Source organism: Cariama cristata, unplaced genomic scaffold (assembly GCF_000690535.1).
Source record: "Cariama cristata isolate BGI_N322 unplaced genomic scaffold, ASM69053v1 scaffold44191, whole genome shotgun sequence".
Classification (NCBI taxonomy): domain Eukaryota; kingdom Metazoa; phylum Chordata; class Aves; order Cariamiformes; family Cariamidae; genus Cariama; species Cariama cristata.
Window position 1 is genome coordinate 13,415 of NW_009598337.1, and position 21,154 is coordinate 34,568.

The 21,154-nt window shown below is 34.6% G+C and overlaps 1 protein-coding gene across 1 annotated transcript in view; it reads right to left on the bottom strand.

Moving 5' to 3' along the window:
• Positions 1 to 21,154, bottom strand: part of LOC104168594 (phospholipid-transporting ATPase IA-like) — a gene marked incomplete at its 3' end in the record, with an annotated part of 42,585 nt that overhangs the window by 12,914 nt on the left and 8,517 nt on the right. The window contains exons 6-13 of the mRNA XM_009709223.1: positions 19,362 to 19,407; positions 15,139 to 15,179; positions 11,517 to 11,590; positions 9,544 to 9,613; positions 8,794 to 8,921; positions 4,121 to 4,232; positions 3,048 to 3,213; positions 694 to 821 (exon numbers count right to left, since the gene is read on the bottom strand). Of these exons, the coding sequence (XP_009707525.1) occupies positions 694 to 821; positions 3,048 to 3,213; positions 4,121 to 4,232; positions 8,794 to 8,921; positions 9,544 to 9,613; positions 11,517 to 11,590; positions 15,139 to 15,179; positions 19,362 to 19,407 (765 nt within the window). The remainder of the gene's footprint in view (positions 1 to 693; positions 822 to 3,047; positions 3,214 to 4,120; positions 4,233 to 8,793; positions 8,922 to 9,543; positions 9,614 to 11,516; positions 11,591 to 15,138; positions 15,180 to 19,361; positions 19,408 to 21,154) is intronic.

Below are 21,154 nucleotides of genomic sequence, written 5' to 3' on the forward strand. Positions count from 1 at the left end.
CTATTTCACACATTTGATCAAGGAATCAGATTAAAGATTTCAGAATGGTATGATTAATTTATATTTGGAAAAAACAGAAAAATTGAAGGTATGTTATTAAAAGCACTTACATGGTTTTAAGGAGAATACCTCACTCCCACCCCAAACAAAGTAAACCCTTCTTTTCCCCCATTAATTCATTAAGGAAAAAAAAAAAAAGGACACCAAAACAATCTTTACATATTTTGTAAGAGATAACACTAACAGACATTGGTTTTGTACAAAAAACCCCATTAAACTGTAGTGGTGGTGGTGAATGAAAAAAAAAAAAATCAGCCAAAACCCCCAAAAAATAAGACATGGGCTACACTTAGAAAGAAGAAATGAAACTGGACACAACTCCACGGGACTGCAAAACACTTTCTTCTGATCATTCTGGATGAAACTGATACCTGAATTTTAATAATGAAAAAGTACAAAGCACATAAAAATATGTTCCAAAAAGCAATTTGGTGCAGGTATAAAAGCACTAAATAAAACCATTGATTATTACTTTCTCAGATTCCAGTAATAATAAGTGAACAGCATACTTAAGTATTTACATTAAGAAAAAGTCTGAAAAAAATGTATACATAAACAAGCAATCAATCATTTCACTTACTTGTAAACCACTTGATTTTAGAAGTCAATGGATATTGTAAAAATAATATTTACCCAATTTATGAAATATGCCTGGATAAATTTAACAACTTCAAGCGTAACCAACAAACTGATTGGAATAAGATTATTGAAGAGAATTATAAAAGTCAAGAAATTCAATCCAAAGTTGCTTGCTCCACCATCTGCCAAAAAACAAAGCAAATCAAAAAACATTTAGGACCACGCTCAAAAGTATGTATGTATATACAGTGTATTCTTAACTGATTTTTAAAATGTTCTGTGTCTAAAACAAAACTTGAGAATTAATTACAATATCACTTGCCTATAAATACGACCTTCATAAGAGTTAAGGATCTCTATCATGAAGTGGAGTTCAAGTTTAGAGATCTTTGCCATTTTCTCTAATTTCTGAAATGCAAACTTACTAGTCATTTCCTCTTTTGCTACATTTTAAGATCATAAATTTGGAAATATCTTTATGCAGCAATCAAATTCTAAACTCTAAATTTTAGAGTTTTATATTTTTAAAGGAGGAAATGTGTAATGGAATGAATTTTTTCTCTATTCACCCTCACACCTTCCTATGTCCCCCCTCAACCCAGGAAAATACTTTGAAAAAGGTAAATACACACCCCATGAAAAGATGAAATTAGAGAGTTTAATTAAAGTTCTGAAAGAACTGGAATGTGAGTATTAACATATGTGACAAGCAGTTTTATACTACTTTTTCCTTTTAAAGTTTCAGATAACTCCACTAGTAGCACCTCAGAGAGGATGTGAATGGGAAATAGCAGTCTGCTCTCCAGTACAGCAAAAGGGTAAAAGACATAGCCTGCCTGTCTGTATTCAAAGATCTCTTAAAGAAAAACAGCCTCAGACAGGTTTCCACTGCCTATGGAATGTGAATCTGGTTGTTACTCTAAGATCCAAGACAGCAGGTTTTGGATATCTTCATTAATACCAATTCCAGCATCAAATGAAGTACAAGTCTAAAAGACCAGTGAGCTAACATTCATCATGACATTGATATTCTCAATAAAGACTACCAAGATTAAATGAAGCTTGATACCTATTGCTATCTGTAAATACAATAATATTCAGATATTTATTGTTAACATTACCACTTTTTTAATCAGGCAACAAAATGTTCTAACTAAATACTAACAGCATTCAGAAAGATGGGGATAACTAAAGAGAAAGGGAAATAAATGGCTTCTTACATATTAAAAGTACCCAGAACAACTATGAGCTGAATACAGCCTTAAAGGGCATACCTTACAAAACCCAACACAATTTCATTGAATCATGGGTATATATCAGAAAATAAACTGACAAGGATAATCACTCAAAGAACACACAAAATATCAATGGCCGCTATTTTGTGTTTCTTTTTTCAGCAATAAAAACAAAAGCTTCTGAACTGCTTCACTACTGTGCTAACCACCATATTCTGAAAACTTTCACATTTCCCAGAAAAGAAAAAAAAAATGCACTGCAAAGAAGAATCAGATGAAAAATAACAAATGATGAAGCACACCTAATGCCATCCGTTTATGTTACTGGAAACTGTCAATATTCCCATTAACTATTTCACTTTTTTCCACCTCACAATGGAAATATGAAAGTTGTTTCTTCCTTTAAACAAAAAAGTTTATTCCTCAGCACCAAGAAGAAGAGAAGCAAGGTCCTCAATAAACAGAATTTCATCATATATGCAGACAACTGTTTTGTTACACAGAAACTTTATAATAGAGTGCCTTCAAATCAGAATTTTAAGATTTTTCTTTTAAAACTGACCAAACCACGCCATACTCCCTACTTTGATGACTACATTCAGCAGCTTTGTATTCAAGACTCTTGTTTCAGGAGCAGAAAGCCTAGTTCTGGTTCTATTGCGTAAGTAAAAGTGGCTCTAGGCCCACCATAAGAAATTCTGAAAACATGAATAATAGACAACAAAAAAATTAAATAGTAAAATAGTAAAAATTATAAAGGCACAGCATCATTTCCTGGGATGAGAGAGTTCAAATTTCAGAAAAGTCACTGCAGCTTTAAATGTGATTCATTGGTAATAGCTGAAAATGGCTTTAATCTAATGTCTAGGAAGCTGACTGTTTATGCCAGCGGAATGCTGATACAGACCTTGCTGAGCTGCAGGGATGCAGAGGCTGAAAGATGTAGAGGCAAACAACAAAGCTCCCCTTCCTGAGTTTAGCAACAGTTCACATGGCACAGTAAGGTAAATTTTATACTTGCTGTGATATACCTAGCCTAATGACTTCAGTCAACAGCCAATAAAGACAGACTGATAAAAAACCTACGCTGTGTAAAGGATGGTGATCATCCTCCTTTCCAAATATGAAAGACAACTGAACATTAAAATATTAATATATTATTTTACATCTTACAATTTAGCTCAAGATACCAGTCTCTTCCAGTATGCCTTCGATTCCATATAGCTGAACCAATAGAGCAGATCAAAGACATGGCAATAAGGATGCAGAACAGAATCAAAATCTGAATATTTGTAATTCGTTCCACATTAGACATTTTAAGAGGTGGACTTGTTGAATTCTGCAAAAGACAAAAACCAACAGTGGCTATTAAATACTAGAAGAGGTACACACAGTTCTCACTTTTCATATTACATGGCACTGCACCCTTTTCTAAACATTTTTCCAAATACACTATCATCATAAATGGCATAACTGTTTCACTCAAAAGAAAAAAAAAGAAGCAGTTTATAAATCTATGAATTAGAGCTTTAGATTTGTCACAAGCAGTTTAAACAATCACACAGAACACTTGTAACAGCAATAGCTAACAGTAACCATTAAAAATGAATGCGCATACACCTTATCAGTGCTATAGAAGACAATTGCTAATACAAACTTTTTCAAGTAACGTTTTACAAATCAGAAAAGCAGTAAGACATGCATGAACAATCTGAAAGCATTCTCAATTTTGATATTTCAAATGTAATTTTGATATTCAATGCATTTCAGTTCTGCTATTTCAAACAGCACTAGGAAAACTAATTTCATAGTCTGAGAATGGTTCCCTTCCCTCCTCATTTTGCAAATAAAGTTTCACTTTGTTTTCCGACAAGAATGCTTACTTTTGTACTTGAAAGAAAGCACCACAAGAGGAAAGTTTTAGGAGCACCCAAAAATAAAAAAAGATGAACAGGCAAACTATAATGATCCAACTTGCTAATAAAATAGTTTTCAAAACACAAGTTACAAAATAGAATCAAAAAATACGCTTACTAGTGGAAAAACTACTCTGTGGCTAAATGACTACTAACAAGAAGAAATTGCTTTATTTTTATTGGCTTTACTTCCTACGGAAGATGCTCTATTACTGACATTTTAACTACTATATTGATTCTAGCCATGTTTTCTGAAAGGATTTTCTGTGCTGTTTAACAGCATAATGAGGTAACAAAACAGATAATTTAGTGAAAGTCCAAGTGACAAACCTGCATAAGTTTTGTGTCATGTCCTGTATAGACAACTATCCCATGAACCCACTGCGTATTTCTTAACTGAGCTCCTCGTAGAAGAATCTGATCAGGTCCCAATGGAACAGTACTAGAAAGAAGGAGTTTTATATTTTAGCATTAAAACAATCAATGTTAATGAAAAAATGTAACCAGCAGCTGTTAAAATTAATTTCTCAAAATTTAGATGATTATTCTAAATATTCTAGGAACCTAATATTCATAGTTAACTTTTTGGGAGTGTTGACAGAGAGAGAAGTTGACAGCTAAACGCAAGTCCAAAAATTTAAGTTTGCAAAAACATTACTTACCACTTAATTTTGACTATGGATTACTAATTTTGTTATGGTACTACTAAGCAAGCATATTGAAACTAAAAAATGGCTAGTTTTCCTGTGATTTATGATTACAAAGCTTTTTCCTAAGTATATTCTTACAAAATGGACTTTCCAAAGCAATTTTCAAATGAAGTAATTTTCTGAACTCTCAACTTAATCCACTCTTCCAGTGAAATAAATATCCTTTATGGACATGACTAACTACTTAGAATTCACAACAACATTTCCTGCATCTTCTTTAAATTGCAAAAGCACGTAAATTTACTTGTGTTATTCTTTTAGAACTGCACTAAGTAAATGAGCAAGAAAACCTCAAAAGACATTGGAAACATTTAACTGTCTTAAATTCAGACAGTTAATCTATACATATACAGCAGCTCAGTTTTTTCTTAAAACATAAAATTTTAGATAATTATCACTCTTTTCCTGGGACAAACAACACCTTATTTTGGCACTTATCTGTCTATAGATATCAACCAGCAGTTCAGATTTGTCAATAGCACTCTAGTGTTTGGCATTCTTACCTGAAACTATTATCTCTACAGTTGTTTGAAACCAACACATTATTAAGATCACAAATAAACTGCTTAACGACAGCAACTATATCTCTGATATATAAGCTGTAAAGAGTCTGAGGAAGCCATGATATTTGGTAACATTTTTGGTAGCATAAAGAGCATAAAATCAGTCCGAAAGTTAAGTTGCAGGTAATAATTTCTTCTGGATTGTCATGTCCCCTTTCCCTCCTTTCACACACGAACTTTTAAGATTCAAAGACTGCAAGTAAAGAGCAAACAACACATTCTTCCTTACCTAAAATTAACAGTGGCAATACAGGTTTTGGAATCAGTTATTGCAGAAACAAGAGAAAAAAAAATTTAATCTGGAAAAATATTTGGGTGCTTTTCCCCAAAAATCAACTAACAAAAACCACCCTACAACAACTTAGTCCACTTATTTTCCAGGAAACTAGCACAGAGCATACTGACTGTTTAAGGAATCATTCTCCCCATCAACTAAGTATGTTTCAGTAACTGAAGCGCTGAATGACATTGCCATGAAAAATAACTTTGAGCTGCATGCACTTCATCAAAAGAAGGAATCGGAAAAGAAAACTGAAATGAAAAACATACTGAAATATACTTGCTTTCTTAATCTGAACTGTGCTACTCTTCTATTTGAGATGTGTTTGTATCATGGCAAAACTAAGAGAATAAATGTCCTGTCAAGTATGAAAGGAACTGCTGGGGTTTGAATCACACAAGAATCATTAAGAGAGACTCCTGTTGTCAAAGATTGCTTCTGCACTTATATTTATTTATTTGCATTCCTTGATCAGAATCATTCTAAGACTTCTGGATCATGCATCAGCACAATACGTATTTCAGTTAAGGAATGGATTACCTGTCATTCAAAGAATAACTAGATATTTTACTCTATTAACACTAATATGAATGTCACAGGAGATGAAAGAAAAATAACTTTATCTGGTTATATGCAAGTCTCCCCCAGACAAACTGGAAATCTTTTCAACCATGGACCTTCTCTGGAATTCCAAAAGACTTTCTGTCCCTTCTACAAGACAGTCTAGGAAGACAGAAGTCAAAACCTTCCACTCTTAATTCTTGTACTCCTTGAAGAGTCAGGTGAGTTCTAAGACTCTTCCTGCCACTTTCTGATCTTCCTCTTTGTTTTCCTTTCTTAAGAAATGTGAAGAATATGCAGTAAAGTAATTTCTATTGCAGGATTCATTGGTTCTTTTTTCCATCAGGACACTGGCTCTGAAATGGATACTATTCTCCAACTTGGGACAGGAATTTATCCTCAAGGGTCTGTTATTGAGAAGACAATTGGAAGAGAACTGGGATTGCAGCCAGGAGGAACTGTCTCCAGCAAAACTGGTGCACAGACCAAGGAGGTGAAAACACACAGCAAAACAACCAGAGCCACAAAAAGCCCAGATCTGCCAGGTGTCACACTACTGATCCTCAACATTGTGATCATACCCCACTCTCTAATGAGGTGATGGTGCAACGACTTGGCAGAGCTCTCAAGTCTCTCTTTCCTGGCCTCGGCCTTCTCAAAACTGCTCCAACTCACCTTATTCTTCTTGTATGCTACATAACCAATGACTCCTCAGCAACATAGCTGGTTTGTATTCAGTATGGGGAATACAATGAGGAAGTACCCTTTCAGCATAATTTCCTGCTAGTGCTGTCAAGTGTATATTAAGAGTGAGTAGTTTTTAAGACACATTTAAAAGCTTACATGCCAAAATGTTTTTCTTAACACGCATACTTCACTCCTATCCAAAATTTTCTTAAGAATGTCTTCAGGAAAACATTTACTTTAGGTCTGGATAACCAATATCTGCCCTTATTTTTAACTTGTTCACCCTTCTTCTCTGAGTCATTGTCTGATCATAATTTCAAATTTATCCAGGTTAAAGGAACTTCTCTCCTTTCTCTAGCTAATTCTCTTCATTGATTAAAACCAAGCTGACATGCTTCTGTATATTCATGAGCATAACACAGAGCTGCACATTTTAGAAGTAAGAGTTAACTCCCTCGAAAGCTGAGGATACCAAGAAAACTTTTTTGGCCTCTTTTAGTCCACAGATTTAGACAAAAGCCAAAATAACTGTAGTGGAGTTCTACTTCCTTGAATATTGAGTATTCAAAAGAGAAAAAAAAAAGAGAGAATCTATGTTTTTTTGAGTTGCTTTCTCATGAAGGGAAAAAGAAAAGACTGAAAAGGTCAACCAGATAGAATGTCTATGGCACTCCAATGAGTTATCTAAAGGGAAAGAAGAAAGAAGAGGGAGATATATTTTCAGTATCCTCTATTGTTTTTGCAGATGGTAGTGGATGAAGTGGAAATTGCAACTGCTGGATCTACATAGTCTGGTAGGAAGGTCTTAAAAGATCTGGATAAATAAATACCATCTAGATGAATCTGTGCTACCTCTAATATGGGTAGAAAGAGAATTCATCCCTGATTTTTCAGGTTGGAAAACGGGTCAGGACCCAAAAAGAGTTACTTACCTGCAATTCTTTTTCACTGAAGGTAAATATTATATTAGAGCCACACTTTTGGAACTAACCTACTGCACAGGAACTATATTCAAAATATTCCAAAACTGAATTTCTCAAATGACAAATTGCTGCACCAGCAGATGGCGTGCTCCTACACATTCTTGAGGCATAACAGCCATCAGCACATTCAATGTTCCTTTTTTAAAATCAAATTTTAAAATTAAATAATTAGATTGAAAAGAAAAGTATGTTTTTTCCCCTCTAGCCAAGGAGAAAGGATGAATGTGTGGATCTATTATAACTATTACCTTCAGAGAAGAATTACAGGTAAATGTTTTTGTCTTCTTAACGACAAGTACGGTGGAATTATAATAGATGCACACTCTTGCGACTGAAAACTCCCGGAATGCATCTGTAAGAAATCAGTAAATAAAAAATGGAATATTAAAAAAAAAAAAAGGTATTTAGTCATTAGTTAGTACTATATATATCAGTCTAAAACCACAAACATGAATAATATTGTATATGGAGAAATAAATGCCTACCAAATGAAAAAGAAATCCCTCAAATCTTTGGAAATCAACGACTCAATAATGCTGGATCTGGTAATGAATTTTATACTCTTAATGTATCACCTTCAGTTCGAACCTCCAGAAGACTCCAAGCACCAATATTTGGTAAGCACTTAAGTATTTTAAGAATTTTTGAAGCAGTTTTACAAGCATGTATGTGGTAATCGCACTGAGGAGGTCTACTTTTACAAAAACATATTTTCAGTAAGCTAAGGTATTAAATGTCTTTCAGCTACCAAATTAGAATAATTTGAGATATATAGCAATGGACTCAATTCTAGTCCAGACTTAGACAAACAGAAGAAAACAACAATAAAAAAACCAGACAAGAAATTACTTCCATTCAGCTTCTATAATAGAAACTTAACAGGCAAGGAATAAGATGTTTAAGAAGTGAGCTACTAGGTATATATTCCAGAACGACTAGAATTTTATTAGCACTTCCTTCTATTATTAATAGCTACTGCTTTCTCAAGGTCAATTTGTATAAAAACTCAAATTGCAGACAATGGAAGTAAGGTTTTATCCCTCTACTTTTTAAAAAGAATAAAGTCTAATAAAGAATACATCAGAAAAGATATTTACCTCTCTAGTCTTAACAGAACAAAGACTCTTCTATTCATATTTTAACTTGAGTAGCTTAACAACATATAGCTATCTATTGATAGATGGAATCTCCCGAGATCTTCTTCCTCAGATTTACATACCCATGCCCATCCAGCCTGATGTTTCCAACAAAATCATAGAGATGTCGGTTTGGGCTCTCGCATTCAATTCTGCCTGAAAGTCTCATCAAGCTTTCTATGTCCTTTATGTCTGACGTTAGTGGCAAACCCTGAAAACAAAATTTGTTTGTCATGACATTAAGAATCTCTTCCCAATGCATAAATGTATGTATTATAAATCTGATAGTGCAAGACCAGAAAACCAGTATCCCTGTGGAAGCAAAATGGGACCGCTACACTTTGCAGTCACACTGCTGGATGCTACTGACAGTGAAAAAGTCACCTTGGTATCTTAAAATATAATGATGACGACAAGGTCATAAATAATCATATAGCTCAGCAAGAATGTCCCTGCATAGAGACACTCAGTCAAAAACTGCTATTCCTTACCTGACCCTGAAGGACAATACTGGCACTATCAGCTGCTTTCTGCAGGGCTTCTTCCTCATCTATCCTCTAAAAACAAAACCAATACCCAAAGTACTAACATTTCTACCTATTTCCCCAAAGAAAAATTCTAAAACAAAGCACAGCTTAAGAGTAAGCATTCATTCCTTCTGCTTTATTAATGAAAACAAAAACTTTTATGATGCCAATAACCTGCAGCTTTTTATTCAAACCACTAAAGTGTCATAGTCTTCTAAAACGGCCATTAATGTAATAAAATATGTTTTTATAAGCAATAATAGATGAAAATAGAATTAGCAATATTCTTAAAAATCGAATTCCTACCTGTCGAATTTTTAAGTTTGTCTCACCATCTAAGTTAGATGTTTCAATGTAGCACATAGCCTGTGGTTCACTATTAAGAAAAAAAATCCTTAATTTTAAATTACAATGTCAAAATCCATGACCTTTTTGTAATCTTTTAATACTTATTTATGCAATTAGTTTTCTTCTTTTTCATATCAAATCTTCAGAACTAGAATAATTTACAGCCAAATCTGTAAAGACCAAGAGTACTTTACATTTTCAGAAAAGTTTGCTAAAACTTATCTCCTTAGATGAAACACTGCTAAAAATGCTGCACACAGCAAAAGTTTTCTATGTTTTCACATGAGATTAAAATACAGGCACAAGTGTGCATTCGTAGTGCCTGCTACTGCAGGCAGCAGTAGTTTAGACATGAAAGTTTTCCTGTAAAGGGTTCTCTTACGAAAAAAGACTAAATTATGGATAACACAATACAGTTTTTGAAATACATGTCCTCTTTATGCAATTTAAAAAGTTTTTTTATAAACTAAAAGTTTTACGCTTATGCAGGACATTACTCCTTGAATCATACATCTATTTGACACATACTGACAAATGGCTTATTCCTTGCATTTGATTTTTTCAATACAATTTTTTGATGTGTAACATAGCAGCAATTTTGTATTTTGTATACTTTTAGACTTTAAATCATATTACAACCACTATAGAACTGTTAACTAGGAAAAGAGAGATACAGAAGGGCAAAATTACTTTTCTGCAAGTAGACAGTAAACAAGAACAGGTCTAACAGGTCAGGATTTCTGAATTGCTCCAGTCAGCTCCCATTTTCTGGGCATGAGGACAGAGCACCTACTACTTCCATCTACGATAGAAGTTTTGAGCCTGTAAAGGACCAATTGAGTTATAAAAACTCCTTACAATTTAAAAGAATAAAGGTTTACTCTCTACATCCCTTTAAAGCTTCTAATATTTTCCTTCTTTGTAGCATGAAATTCAAGCATCAAGTGTTTCTTAAAATTTTATTTCTTAATGCAACAGTGGCTACTGATAAATGACTTAGTCTTAGAATGTTTGCAAGATAAAGTTAAGTAGGTTATTCTAACACATTTTTGTAAAGCAAAAGCACTAAAATATGATAAATCACTATCATAAATTGCTTCCAGGCTAGCATTTTCTTCTTGGCAAACTTTTCTAAAAACATAAATAACTTCTCTTTAGATTGTTTGGATAGAATCACCTGTACAAAACATTATTACAATTCTAGCATTTTTATTAGTTAACAAAAAACAAACAATATTTTTGTGAAGCACTTTTAAAACAGACTAAGGTAGCAATGACATTTCAGTTGAGACACATGCTTAATTGTAACTACTGTAGCAGAGAGCAGTGACCTCCAAAGTAAGTTACAGATAGATCAAGGCAGGCCCATTGATTTGGTAGGGAAAAACAAAGTGCGGTAACAGTGCAGACAATAGCATAAAGCTGACGTGTCTAAGAAACATGCATTTTGTCACAATACACAGGAATAGCGCTGCTTTTGCCATCACATGCAGGAGAGATTGTGCAACATCCAAGTTTGTGCAGAGGGTCCTCTACCAGTCCTACCAACATTAAACTATATTCTTTGCTGAAAACAGTGGGTTGGTTTAAACATGTTTATTCTTCTTAATTTGCTCTAAGGAATTAAACACATATTGATCCTGGCATTTTACTGTGTGTTCATTCAACAATAACTTGTCTGATAAAATTTCATGGGGATAGTTTAAAAACAGAGTATTGAAACAAATTTTCATTTCTTGGAGTGTTATCGTGTATTTACACTTTAACAATCTGTACTTTTATCAACTGAACCCTTTCTAATTTTATAAATGTGTGGGTTTTGTTGAAGAAAGGTGAACAGCAAAGCAAAGATTATCAACATGACAGTGTTCTTCATATTTGGTATATGAGGACCCACGTACACGTATCCTGTGCAACTAATGTATTCTAACCTTGATGACAGACTGATGAGATCAGCTGGGAGATGTTCCCCATTGGTCACTTTCACTACTTCCCCTACTGCCACCTACACATCCCAGTTCGAAAATTATTAGAACAGAAAAATAAGTGACAGGAAAAAAAAAAAAAAAAACAAAACCAAACAAAGGGACAGAGACAAAAAGACAGAGTTTGAAATTATTATACAAACGACACATGTTAATTAAAATGTCTGATGACAATTTTTTCAAAATCTATTTTTATCAGGTCAGAAAGAAAAGAGCTAGAATATTTTCATTTTTACTCAAGTGAACTGTTTTACTGTAAGGCACCGATTTTAAGCTGCAGAAGACATTGACATTGTACAGCAAAACCAAAAAGCTGTTATGCTTATTTCTCAACTGACAAAGTTTCTAATCCACATCTATTAAAAAAATAAAAGCCTCAAGAAAAGATTTTCCACCAACTTTTCAGAAAAGTCAGATGATAGGAACCTTTTCTACGTGGACATGCTGAAAATTATTTTGTATTTTGTTACAGCTTTGTATATTTCTATGTACATTGAACTAGCACAAACCAAATGGAATTAAATCTCAGAGGTTTGTGTCCTTCCACTGTAAGAGATTACAGTTCCCTAAAATAACGAAGATCCTCTTAGTCCCCAGAAACTGCTATTGATGGTAAAAAGAACCAAATACTACTAGTTTAAATTAAACAAGACCCAGAGGCTCGCATTGCTATTGATGCCCAATTACATTTTAGGTTTCAATAAACACCTGGAAAGCAAAATCAATGAGACTGTCTTCCTGGAGAATGCATGGCCACACGGAGATGAGAGGTGGAGAAGGAGAGCACATGCCAGTATGCAGGCAGAATTAGAGGTAATGTAGTAGTACAGGGTTCCATCCTGGAAGGAGGGCTGCAACAGGGCCCTGGTAATATAACTAAGAAAGGAGTTTTAGCTCAATGAAATGCCTGAATTTGGCCCAGAAAAGCAATCACAATTCAAGGAGTCTCCTTTGCAAACTGGATTGTAGAAGAAAACTGACAGGAAAACTCAAGGTGAGTAATGGTCATAGCTGGGACAGTGTGCTCTGACAAGGGCAGTAAAGTGAGGTTAAACAAAGAGGTAACAGTCCTGACCAAGTCCAGTAGCAGCTAACTATTATTTGAATTTATCAACATGTGATGTAGGATCCCTTCAGCAGGGACAAGGCTCAGAAAGAAGGCTTTGCAGGCAGTTGGTATTTTTCTGTGTGTAAACTACAACCTGAGTTCCTCAAGTGTCCTCCAAATCCAAAAGGGCAAAACAGTGAACACATCTAGGCCAGGACTCAAATTTAGGAGCTTACTTGGGGAAGATTATAAGAAGCTGCTCTGAGAGGATGTAATCTGTTTTGCCTGCAAGACACTTGGGTTAGTACGACTGAAGCTATTATCAGGCCAACAGAACAAGTGTTCTTGCTGCATGGTGTATTGTCTATGGAGAGCTTGGTGGGGAAGCATCAATAAAATTTATAAATGCTTCTCAAAGTGCCGAAGTAAAATGTTTATAGAGGATACTCCATACAAAATCATCTAAGTTATCACAAACTTTAGCACTGAAGACTGTGGGGAAAATTTACAGTATTATCTGACAACTACTTTACATTTGATAATAATTTAATAGAAGTGTTTTAAAAACAGCTACACTTAATTTTGAGATATAATGAAAGATGGAATAAACAATGTACTAGTCTACACCACAGTCTGTGACAGAAACGCTTCAGATCCTAACCTTATTAATTTTATGTACGAGTGGATTCATTAACTTCAGTGGGATCATAGTGGATTTATATCTAATCCATAATCCTACACGTAACAATAATGCTTCTGCTTGTGCCAGAAAAAAAAAGGAAATTGCATTGTAAACATACAGTAATAAATCAAAATACAATTGATCATATTTAAATAATTAAAAAAAAAATTTTAGAATACGTTATCTATTGACCTGATCAAATAGATGTGGAAAAATGTGCATCTTCCACATAAGATGTGGATTTCTTAAATAAAACTGTCCAAGGAAATGATGATAAACAACCTCTGATTGTCCATGTAAAAAAAGTCACAGCATTACATGCTATAAATTCTTACTTTCAGTGTTGAAATTATGAATAATATATATTAGAGAATAAGGTGAATATTCAGCTCAAAGACAGTGCTAATTTGATGGTTCACATCTCATATTCACTTTTTTCCCTGAATAAACTATCAAACTGGTGACTATATCCATTAAACACCATTTCTGTTCCTGGTAATATTTTCATTTATTTATAGGATGCAATTTGTTAGGTACATATCAAAAAGCCAACCTGTTACATATGGCAGTTGAGGTCCGATTTTTAGACAGAGAATCAGCCTTTTTTGTATTCTATCCAACAACAAAACATCATACTAAATTTTTCTTAGGAGTAAATTGAATGCCAGTGTAACTTTAAAACTGTAGTTGTCACAGTTTAAAGAAACACTGTCTTAAATGATAAATGCCCAAACAAACAAAAGACTTCAGAACAGCAGCATTTTTGTTTATTCCTTATTTCCTTGGAGCAATCACATATAAATAAATAAATGCAGGGTAGAGAAACCAGCCTCTACACTATAAGCATCAGTGGGCATCTCTACCTTGATGAGAGCAGTACAGTGTCAGCAGGTATATACTCTTTGCCTTTTATTATAACTATATCTCCAACATCTACCTGAAAGAAAACTGGGAATTGGTTAATGGTCTCAAACAAAATCTGTTATCCCTTTGTTTTAAGCACAGTAAATATTTACCTGCTGAATTTGCTAGAAAGACTGTTAGAAACTCACACACTTAAGAAGCCTATAGGTATTACGTACTCAAAGGTCACTAGAATTCTTTGGAAATCAATTCTTTAATAGGCCTAATCCTGACCTTCTCTATGCAGTTCTTTACTTTTGCTAGTTATTGTAAAATATTTTACTGGAAGACTGAAGTTGAGTTAAAGAAGAAATTAATCTCCCCCATGATCACAGTTCTGTTGCATCAGGCTATATACCTTTGCCTTACTTCTCCAAAGGTATAAACAAATTTCACCTGAACCTTGCTTCCAAATGACTGTGGGTCAAATTTTGTCCAAGCTTTCAGGTATGGAAACGAATAAAACTAAAGGACTAGATACACAGCATAACATTCAGTCTTTGGAAGTTACCTTTAATAGTCCCTTCCTAACTAACATGTAACAATCTTTAAACTTTTCATGGGTTAAACCAAAGAAGTTCAGCAAACAGACAAAGTAACTAGTTTCCAGAAAGAAGTTTCTGCCCTGGCACACCAAATAATACTAAGGAACTGTATAATTTTGCCATATGTGAATACCAAGTCAATCATATTATTCACATTACTTTTCACTGAACTTTTCACTGAAAGCCCACCATTTAATGGCAGTTTTGCCCGAGTCATGCCATCAAAACTGACTTGACTTAAAAGTACACTTTAAGAGACAAGTATTAACAAACAAAAAATAAAATACAAAAGAGAATACATTTCCCATCATACCAGTTAATTCTTATCAATGACAATTATTTGGAGAAATAAAGCAACATGCTCTAAAAGTCACCAATACAAACACACACCTTTTCCCAGTGGACAATCTCCCATGCACCATTTCGTAGTACTGGGGGGGGAGGGGGGAGGGGGGGAAGAAAAGAAAAGAGACAGATAATTTTCCAGTTGTACAACCTAACTGCAATACACAAGTATGTGTTAAGCTTCCTTATTTCCTTATGAAAAGCCATACAGACACAGTTCATTTACACAATATTTTACAGCATGCCTTGTTTCTATGAATTCAGATCAAGCATTTCAATTATACAGCACATATTCTGTATAACAGTTTTTGTATCATAGAATCTTATTACAAAGTCAATCAGAACATTTTACAGGGTTTGAGAATCAATTAAATCTGATATAGTTTGTATGACAATGTGGCGTTTTCCAAAATAAATTAGTAATTGGAATAAAAAGTTCAAAAGTCAAAAAGTTATGAAATTGTGGGGGGGCGGGTGGGGAAAGTGGGCAGGAATTCAAGAATTTTTGCTCAGTTCAAATATTGATGAGGTTCATACGGAAAAGGTTAATAAAAAGTCACCAGCAGTCGTCTTAGGATTCAGCTGTTCTTACTGTTATTGGCATGTCAGAGAGCTTTAGGATCATTGCAGTCATATCCTCCATAAATATACTGGAAATCCCCAAAATCAACCCATGCTATTTAGCGTAAGATTTAGTACAGATTTTCCTTGGCAGCAGTAATTAATATTGCAAGCATGCTCCACTACTCTAGTTTTAAGAATTGCTACTATGATACAAAAACCAGGGCTTGTTTGCCAGTTGATTGCCAAGACTGTGTTTTCAGAGAATAATAAAGGTGACCTTTTTTTTTTTTATTAGCACCGGTTACAAAGCTACTGAACATTGATGTGCAAAAAGAAAATGAAAAGAAAACATATTGCCATGTATCAATACTCAGATAGCTCCAAGAGATTGTTCTTTTTTACTGTGTCTCCCAGCTTTCAAACTGTCAGGATGCTTATCTTAAGCACCTGATCAGGATCCAATTATTACACAAGCATGTGTTGATTTCAAAAAGGTGGGTCAAAATCTGGTAATACATATGGCCTTTACACCTAAGTCTTCCTTGAGGTTCTGTCCAGACTGACCCCTCTTCTTGTATATCTCAATAATTTCTGTAAGTTATTATCTAATCTGCTTAATAATTCTTTAGGAAGACATAGATTTTCTTATCTTTCCTTCCTCCGAATTTATTAGTGCTGATATGCTCAGGGCAATGGTAAATGGAGTAGTCTTCCTTTCAGACAGTAAGCAAGGTATTTTAATGACTGTCTCACCAATCAGCTGATCATTAAACAAAATCTATTTTGACAAACCATTTCCCTTCACTGGGAAAACTACAGATCTGGAGTGAGGACTGGTTGTAATACTGTTCCAAGGAACACAAGCCATTTGATAATTGTGCCACCAACTACCTACATCCATACTCTTGTGTCAGCAATACTGTTTGTGGGGCCATGGTACCAACCAGATGAAAGAACTGATAAGGATTAAAAAATATACCCTGCAGCAATCCAGATAACTAAGTTTCACAAATAGCTACAGTAGAATAACTGCCCGTGGGGTTCTGCAGGTCTGAAATGTAAATAAGGTGCCAGAGGTTGCCAGGGGCTTCTTAAGAAGTGCTGGCTGCAGAAGCATGTGCACTGCTGAAATACATCCTAAGGCTGTTTCACATGTAGCCAAGCTGACATAGCATAGCATGGTCACTGCAAAGGGAAGGTCCTGGTCTGCCCTCACCCCATGCAAAGGTGCATGTCCTCACTGCCTATGTGGCTGCCTCTGGTGTTTTTTGGACCCTTTGATGAGCCAGTTTAACCCACTAAATGGAAGGAAGCTGTCAGCTTTTCTTTCTGGATTTGTTTCCTGGTGGTTTAGCCGGTAAAAATCAGCTCACAAATGGATGAGTCAGACTCACGAAAACATGCTGACACATGAAATCTCAAGAGTACTCTAAATCAAGCTTGATCCAATAAGCTTTTAAACACAATTAACACACAATAACATTCAATTAAATCCATTTTCTTATGAGAACAAAAAAAGAAGTGCTGTTGCTAAACACCTTTTATATAATAGTTAGAGAATTTGTGCCTTGAAGTCTTATGGAGCCTGGCTTTCACATTTGTATCTCCCGTTTTTCAGCTGTCTCTAACAACTACCTTCCAAAAGCATGCTCCATCTGCGCTATAGAAGACTATTTCACCACACTGCAGAAATGCATATTTCATCATGTCAGAGTGTCTGACGGTGTCCTGCTGCATATATATTCAGCCTGAGGTAACAAAAATAATCCCTAATGCAGCCTAATAAATGAAAATCCTCTGCAAAAGGTTTTTTTATAGTAATAGAATGTTAGAAAGTTAATTACTTAAAGACTACTTAGATCTCAGTTAACCTTAAGGAACAGACAAAGGGAAACCCATATGCAGAATCTATACACGCACATGTCACTTCATTAACAATTTCGTATGTTTAAAAGACAACCAAAGGTGGAGCACATCACTACTTTTCAGGGTTACAGAACTGCTGAATAGATGAAAACAAAGTAAGAGAGTACCATACTGATTAACTTTTTAATTATTGCTTTGACAGTAGACTATATTTGATAATACATTTAAACATTGCTTTGACAGTACACTAGGATTGATGTTGTACTTAGGCGAATCCTGCATTAGCTTGAAGAAACTTGCTTCTCAGTACTAGCAATATTGTATGTATCCTCCTTACACTTTCAACTTCCAAGATGCTCTTTTACATGCATGGAACATTCAGGAATTTTAGGAACAGTCACCAAAGAGTCTAATGAGACATAACCATGGAGAAGAGGCAAGAAAATTTTTTATTAATTTAAAACTTCATACGCTCTGGACAAAAGGAAAAAAAAAAAACCAAACTGAAAAGACACTTCGAGATTCACTGCCATCTAAAACTGTTGGCTGCAATCTCAAGAGCTATAAATAATTGATGAAAGAATTTTGGATGTCTACATTAAGTTTTCTTTGGTTTTTATGTATAGATAAGAGCTAATCGGTTTCTCCAGGCCTGTTCTCTGGAGATCTCTATTCCCAGTACTTGCAGTCAATAGATTTGTGTCTCTGTCCTAATCTCTCCATATCTCCTATTGAGCTACATGCTCAGTAGCTTCATAAGTTATCTTCTCCCACCTGTCCCCCATAAATTTTACATTAAAAACTTTAAGATTTATGTACAATTTAGGTACACTTTAAAAATTATATGTTAAAATTAGAGACATTTCCAGTGGTTAGCAGTGCTAAACAATTCTGATTATCTTTAGTCAATGACTACATCCCCCCCCTAAAATCTTAAGGTTACATTTGTTATTTACTTAAAAAAATGCCATGTAAGATTCTCCTCTTTGTAGTATTTTTCATACTTTCTGCAATCAAATTCACATGCCACTTGTTCCTCCTCCTGTTTATGAAAACAGGACCAGCTCTATCAAGAGAGGCCTATTTCAGAACAAGTAACACAAAAAGTTAAAAAGCAACAAAGCGGGAACTCAATTGACTTTCTACCAGACAAGCGTGTTTAGGACATATTAGCTAACATCTCCCTCACTTTCTGAGCTAAAATAATCCTCTGATTTCATACTTCTTTTATTAAAATCTTAAAAAAAGAATGAAAAAAACCCCCATCACATCTCAAAGTTTTGATTTGGGCACACTGGCTAAATATCTCATTATCTCTAATCAAACCATTACACTGATTTCATATTAAAAAAAGAAAAGCAAACCCAAAAAACTCCATTCATCTTTATCCACAGTTTTGAAGCAGCATAGTGCCATTTTATGACTTTTCCTTCCAACTGCTGAGTTTTCCAAATCGAATTATTCAAGATTTGCTGGTTGAAAAAAACCTATGATTTGTGTACTTAGAAATGCATAGACTTTTCATCATAATCTACACCCACTCAATATAGTGGTGATTATCATCTTTTAACAGCTACAGCATCACCTGTGTTAAATGAGTAAATGTTAACTTCCTTAGGAACCTCATAAACTTAATCTAGAACATGTTCCATTTTGTGAGGCAATGTGACTGCAAATTGTTATTTCAACTGTTTAGATTCCAAACTTTGAAGTAATCTGCATAAGCAATTTCCTCCTCAATTACCTGTCAGCAGTTCACATTACATTACTACCATTTGCAAAAAATTCAAAAAACAACCCCCCAAATCACAATTACTAGGCTTTAAAAAATTTCCTACCTTGAGTTTCTTTCTTGTTCACCGCATTATCAGCTTTATGTCTTTTCTAAATTAAAAATACACAGTGGTTAAAGATTTCTGTTGACATGATAAAGCTTTCAGACTTAAGAAAAAACACGTGTATTACCCCCTCCCACTCACCTATTCAATAAACCAATAAAAAACCATTTTAAACAGGGTCTATGGATTACTTGCATAGTTATGATCATCAGGAAAGTCATACTCAGTTCCAGGCTAATCGTGTTGTACTAAAATGTCCTCTCATGTGGGCAATTGCTATTTAAACAAGTTCCTTATATAAGGAAGTGGTGTACCTGCGTACCCCAACTTTGCCCTTTCCTGGAACTGGGAGATGATTCTACCAGAGCAAAGATGATGGAACCATTCTTCACGCAAGTGTCTCATACAGATCTGTATTCAAGCAAAGACTGTGTAAACATATAAATTTCACCTAAGTGCCTGCAGACTTCAGCAATAGTAACAAAAAGGCAAACAAACAAAAATCAACACACACACCTCCCTCCTGCAAACAGGCCATGATGTCCCTCAGTTTTAATATAGCTGTGAGAAACCTTTTAACAGAAATCTTTCGATGCAGCTACTAACCACCAGCATTTTCAAGGTATAATCAAACTCGTCTTAGCTACAAAAAGCTTAGGAGACCAGTAGTTTAAACACAGTATTTCAACATCATCAACTTGGTTCTTCCTGAGCAGGTATATGATTTTGAAAATTAATGTAAATAGAATTAACTGTTTTACGTAAGCTTTTTGAATAGACCTACAGAATTCACACCTTTGAAACACAAAGAAAGTCAGAAGCAATTTTGTAAATTCAAATAAAAATAAGTCAAGATACTTAAGAGATTTATTTCTAATAAAATGCTGGAATGACTCTGAGCTAGCAGCTCTTAAAAGGCGACCTTATCACTTTGCAAAGACTAAGGTATTATTTTTTACCAGATTTTCAGAGATTATCAGCAGATTCTCCTTTAAAAAAGATGGCTGATTTTACAGATAAATAACCTTTGGTCAATTGGAAAGTATAATAACTTGACCAAAACAGGTATTTATTTGCCCACAGGGAAAGTCTCCTCCACCTTGAAAAGTAACAGTTTAATGTTAGCTGCTTTCTGAGCTATGATAGGTGAAAATCATCAGAAACAGCTGATAATCTAGCACTGCATGTCACAAATTTGGCCAGCACTTCTGAAGCATATATGGAAAACACAAGCTGTTCATGAATAATCTCCTCTGCTAACATCTTCTGCTTCTTGGGATTTTATTCCAGAAAATGAGCCATTCGGTTCTTGAACTAAAAGTATTATTTTGATAAGTATATTTATTGATATCGATATATAAGGTTCCCATCCAAAAGCCAATTAGTCTTGCTTTACTATTAGATAAAGACAACCATTCCTGGAGATCTTAGATATCTCACTGTGTAAAAAATCTCAGACATAATGAAAATCAAAGGTTAAGGGAAAACACACTGAATATTTTACTATGCAGCAAGTGGTCAGATTTCCCAGGAAAAAAAGTACACCTGTCAGAGTCAGCCAAATATTCCTGCACAATATAACCAGTAGGCAACGTTAAATTTCACACCTGTTTGACTACAAAAATAAAATAAATTGTTTAATTTGGACTATAGTCTGTAAAACTCAGCTGTCCAAGTGAGAAACTAATTAAGTTACCATCAACTATATATATATATCTATATGCACACACACAACCTTTAAAGCGGCACCTAAATTCTCCCAATCAGCTCCAGTTTCAACTAAGTACAGCAGG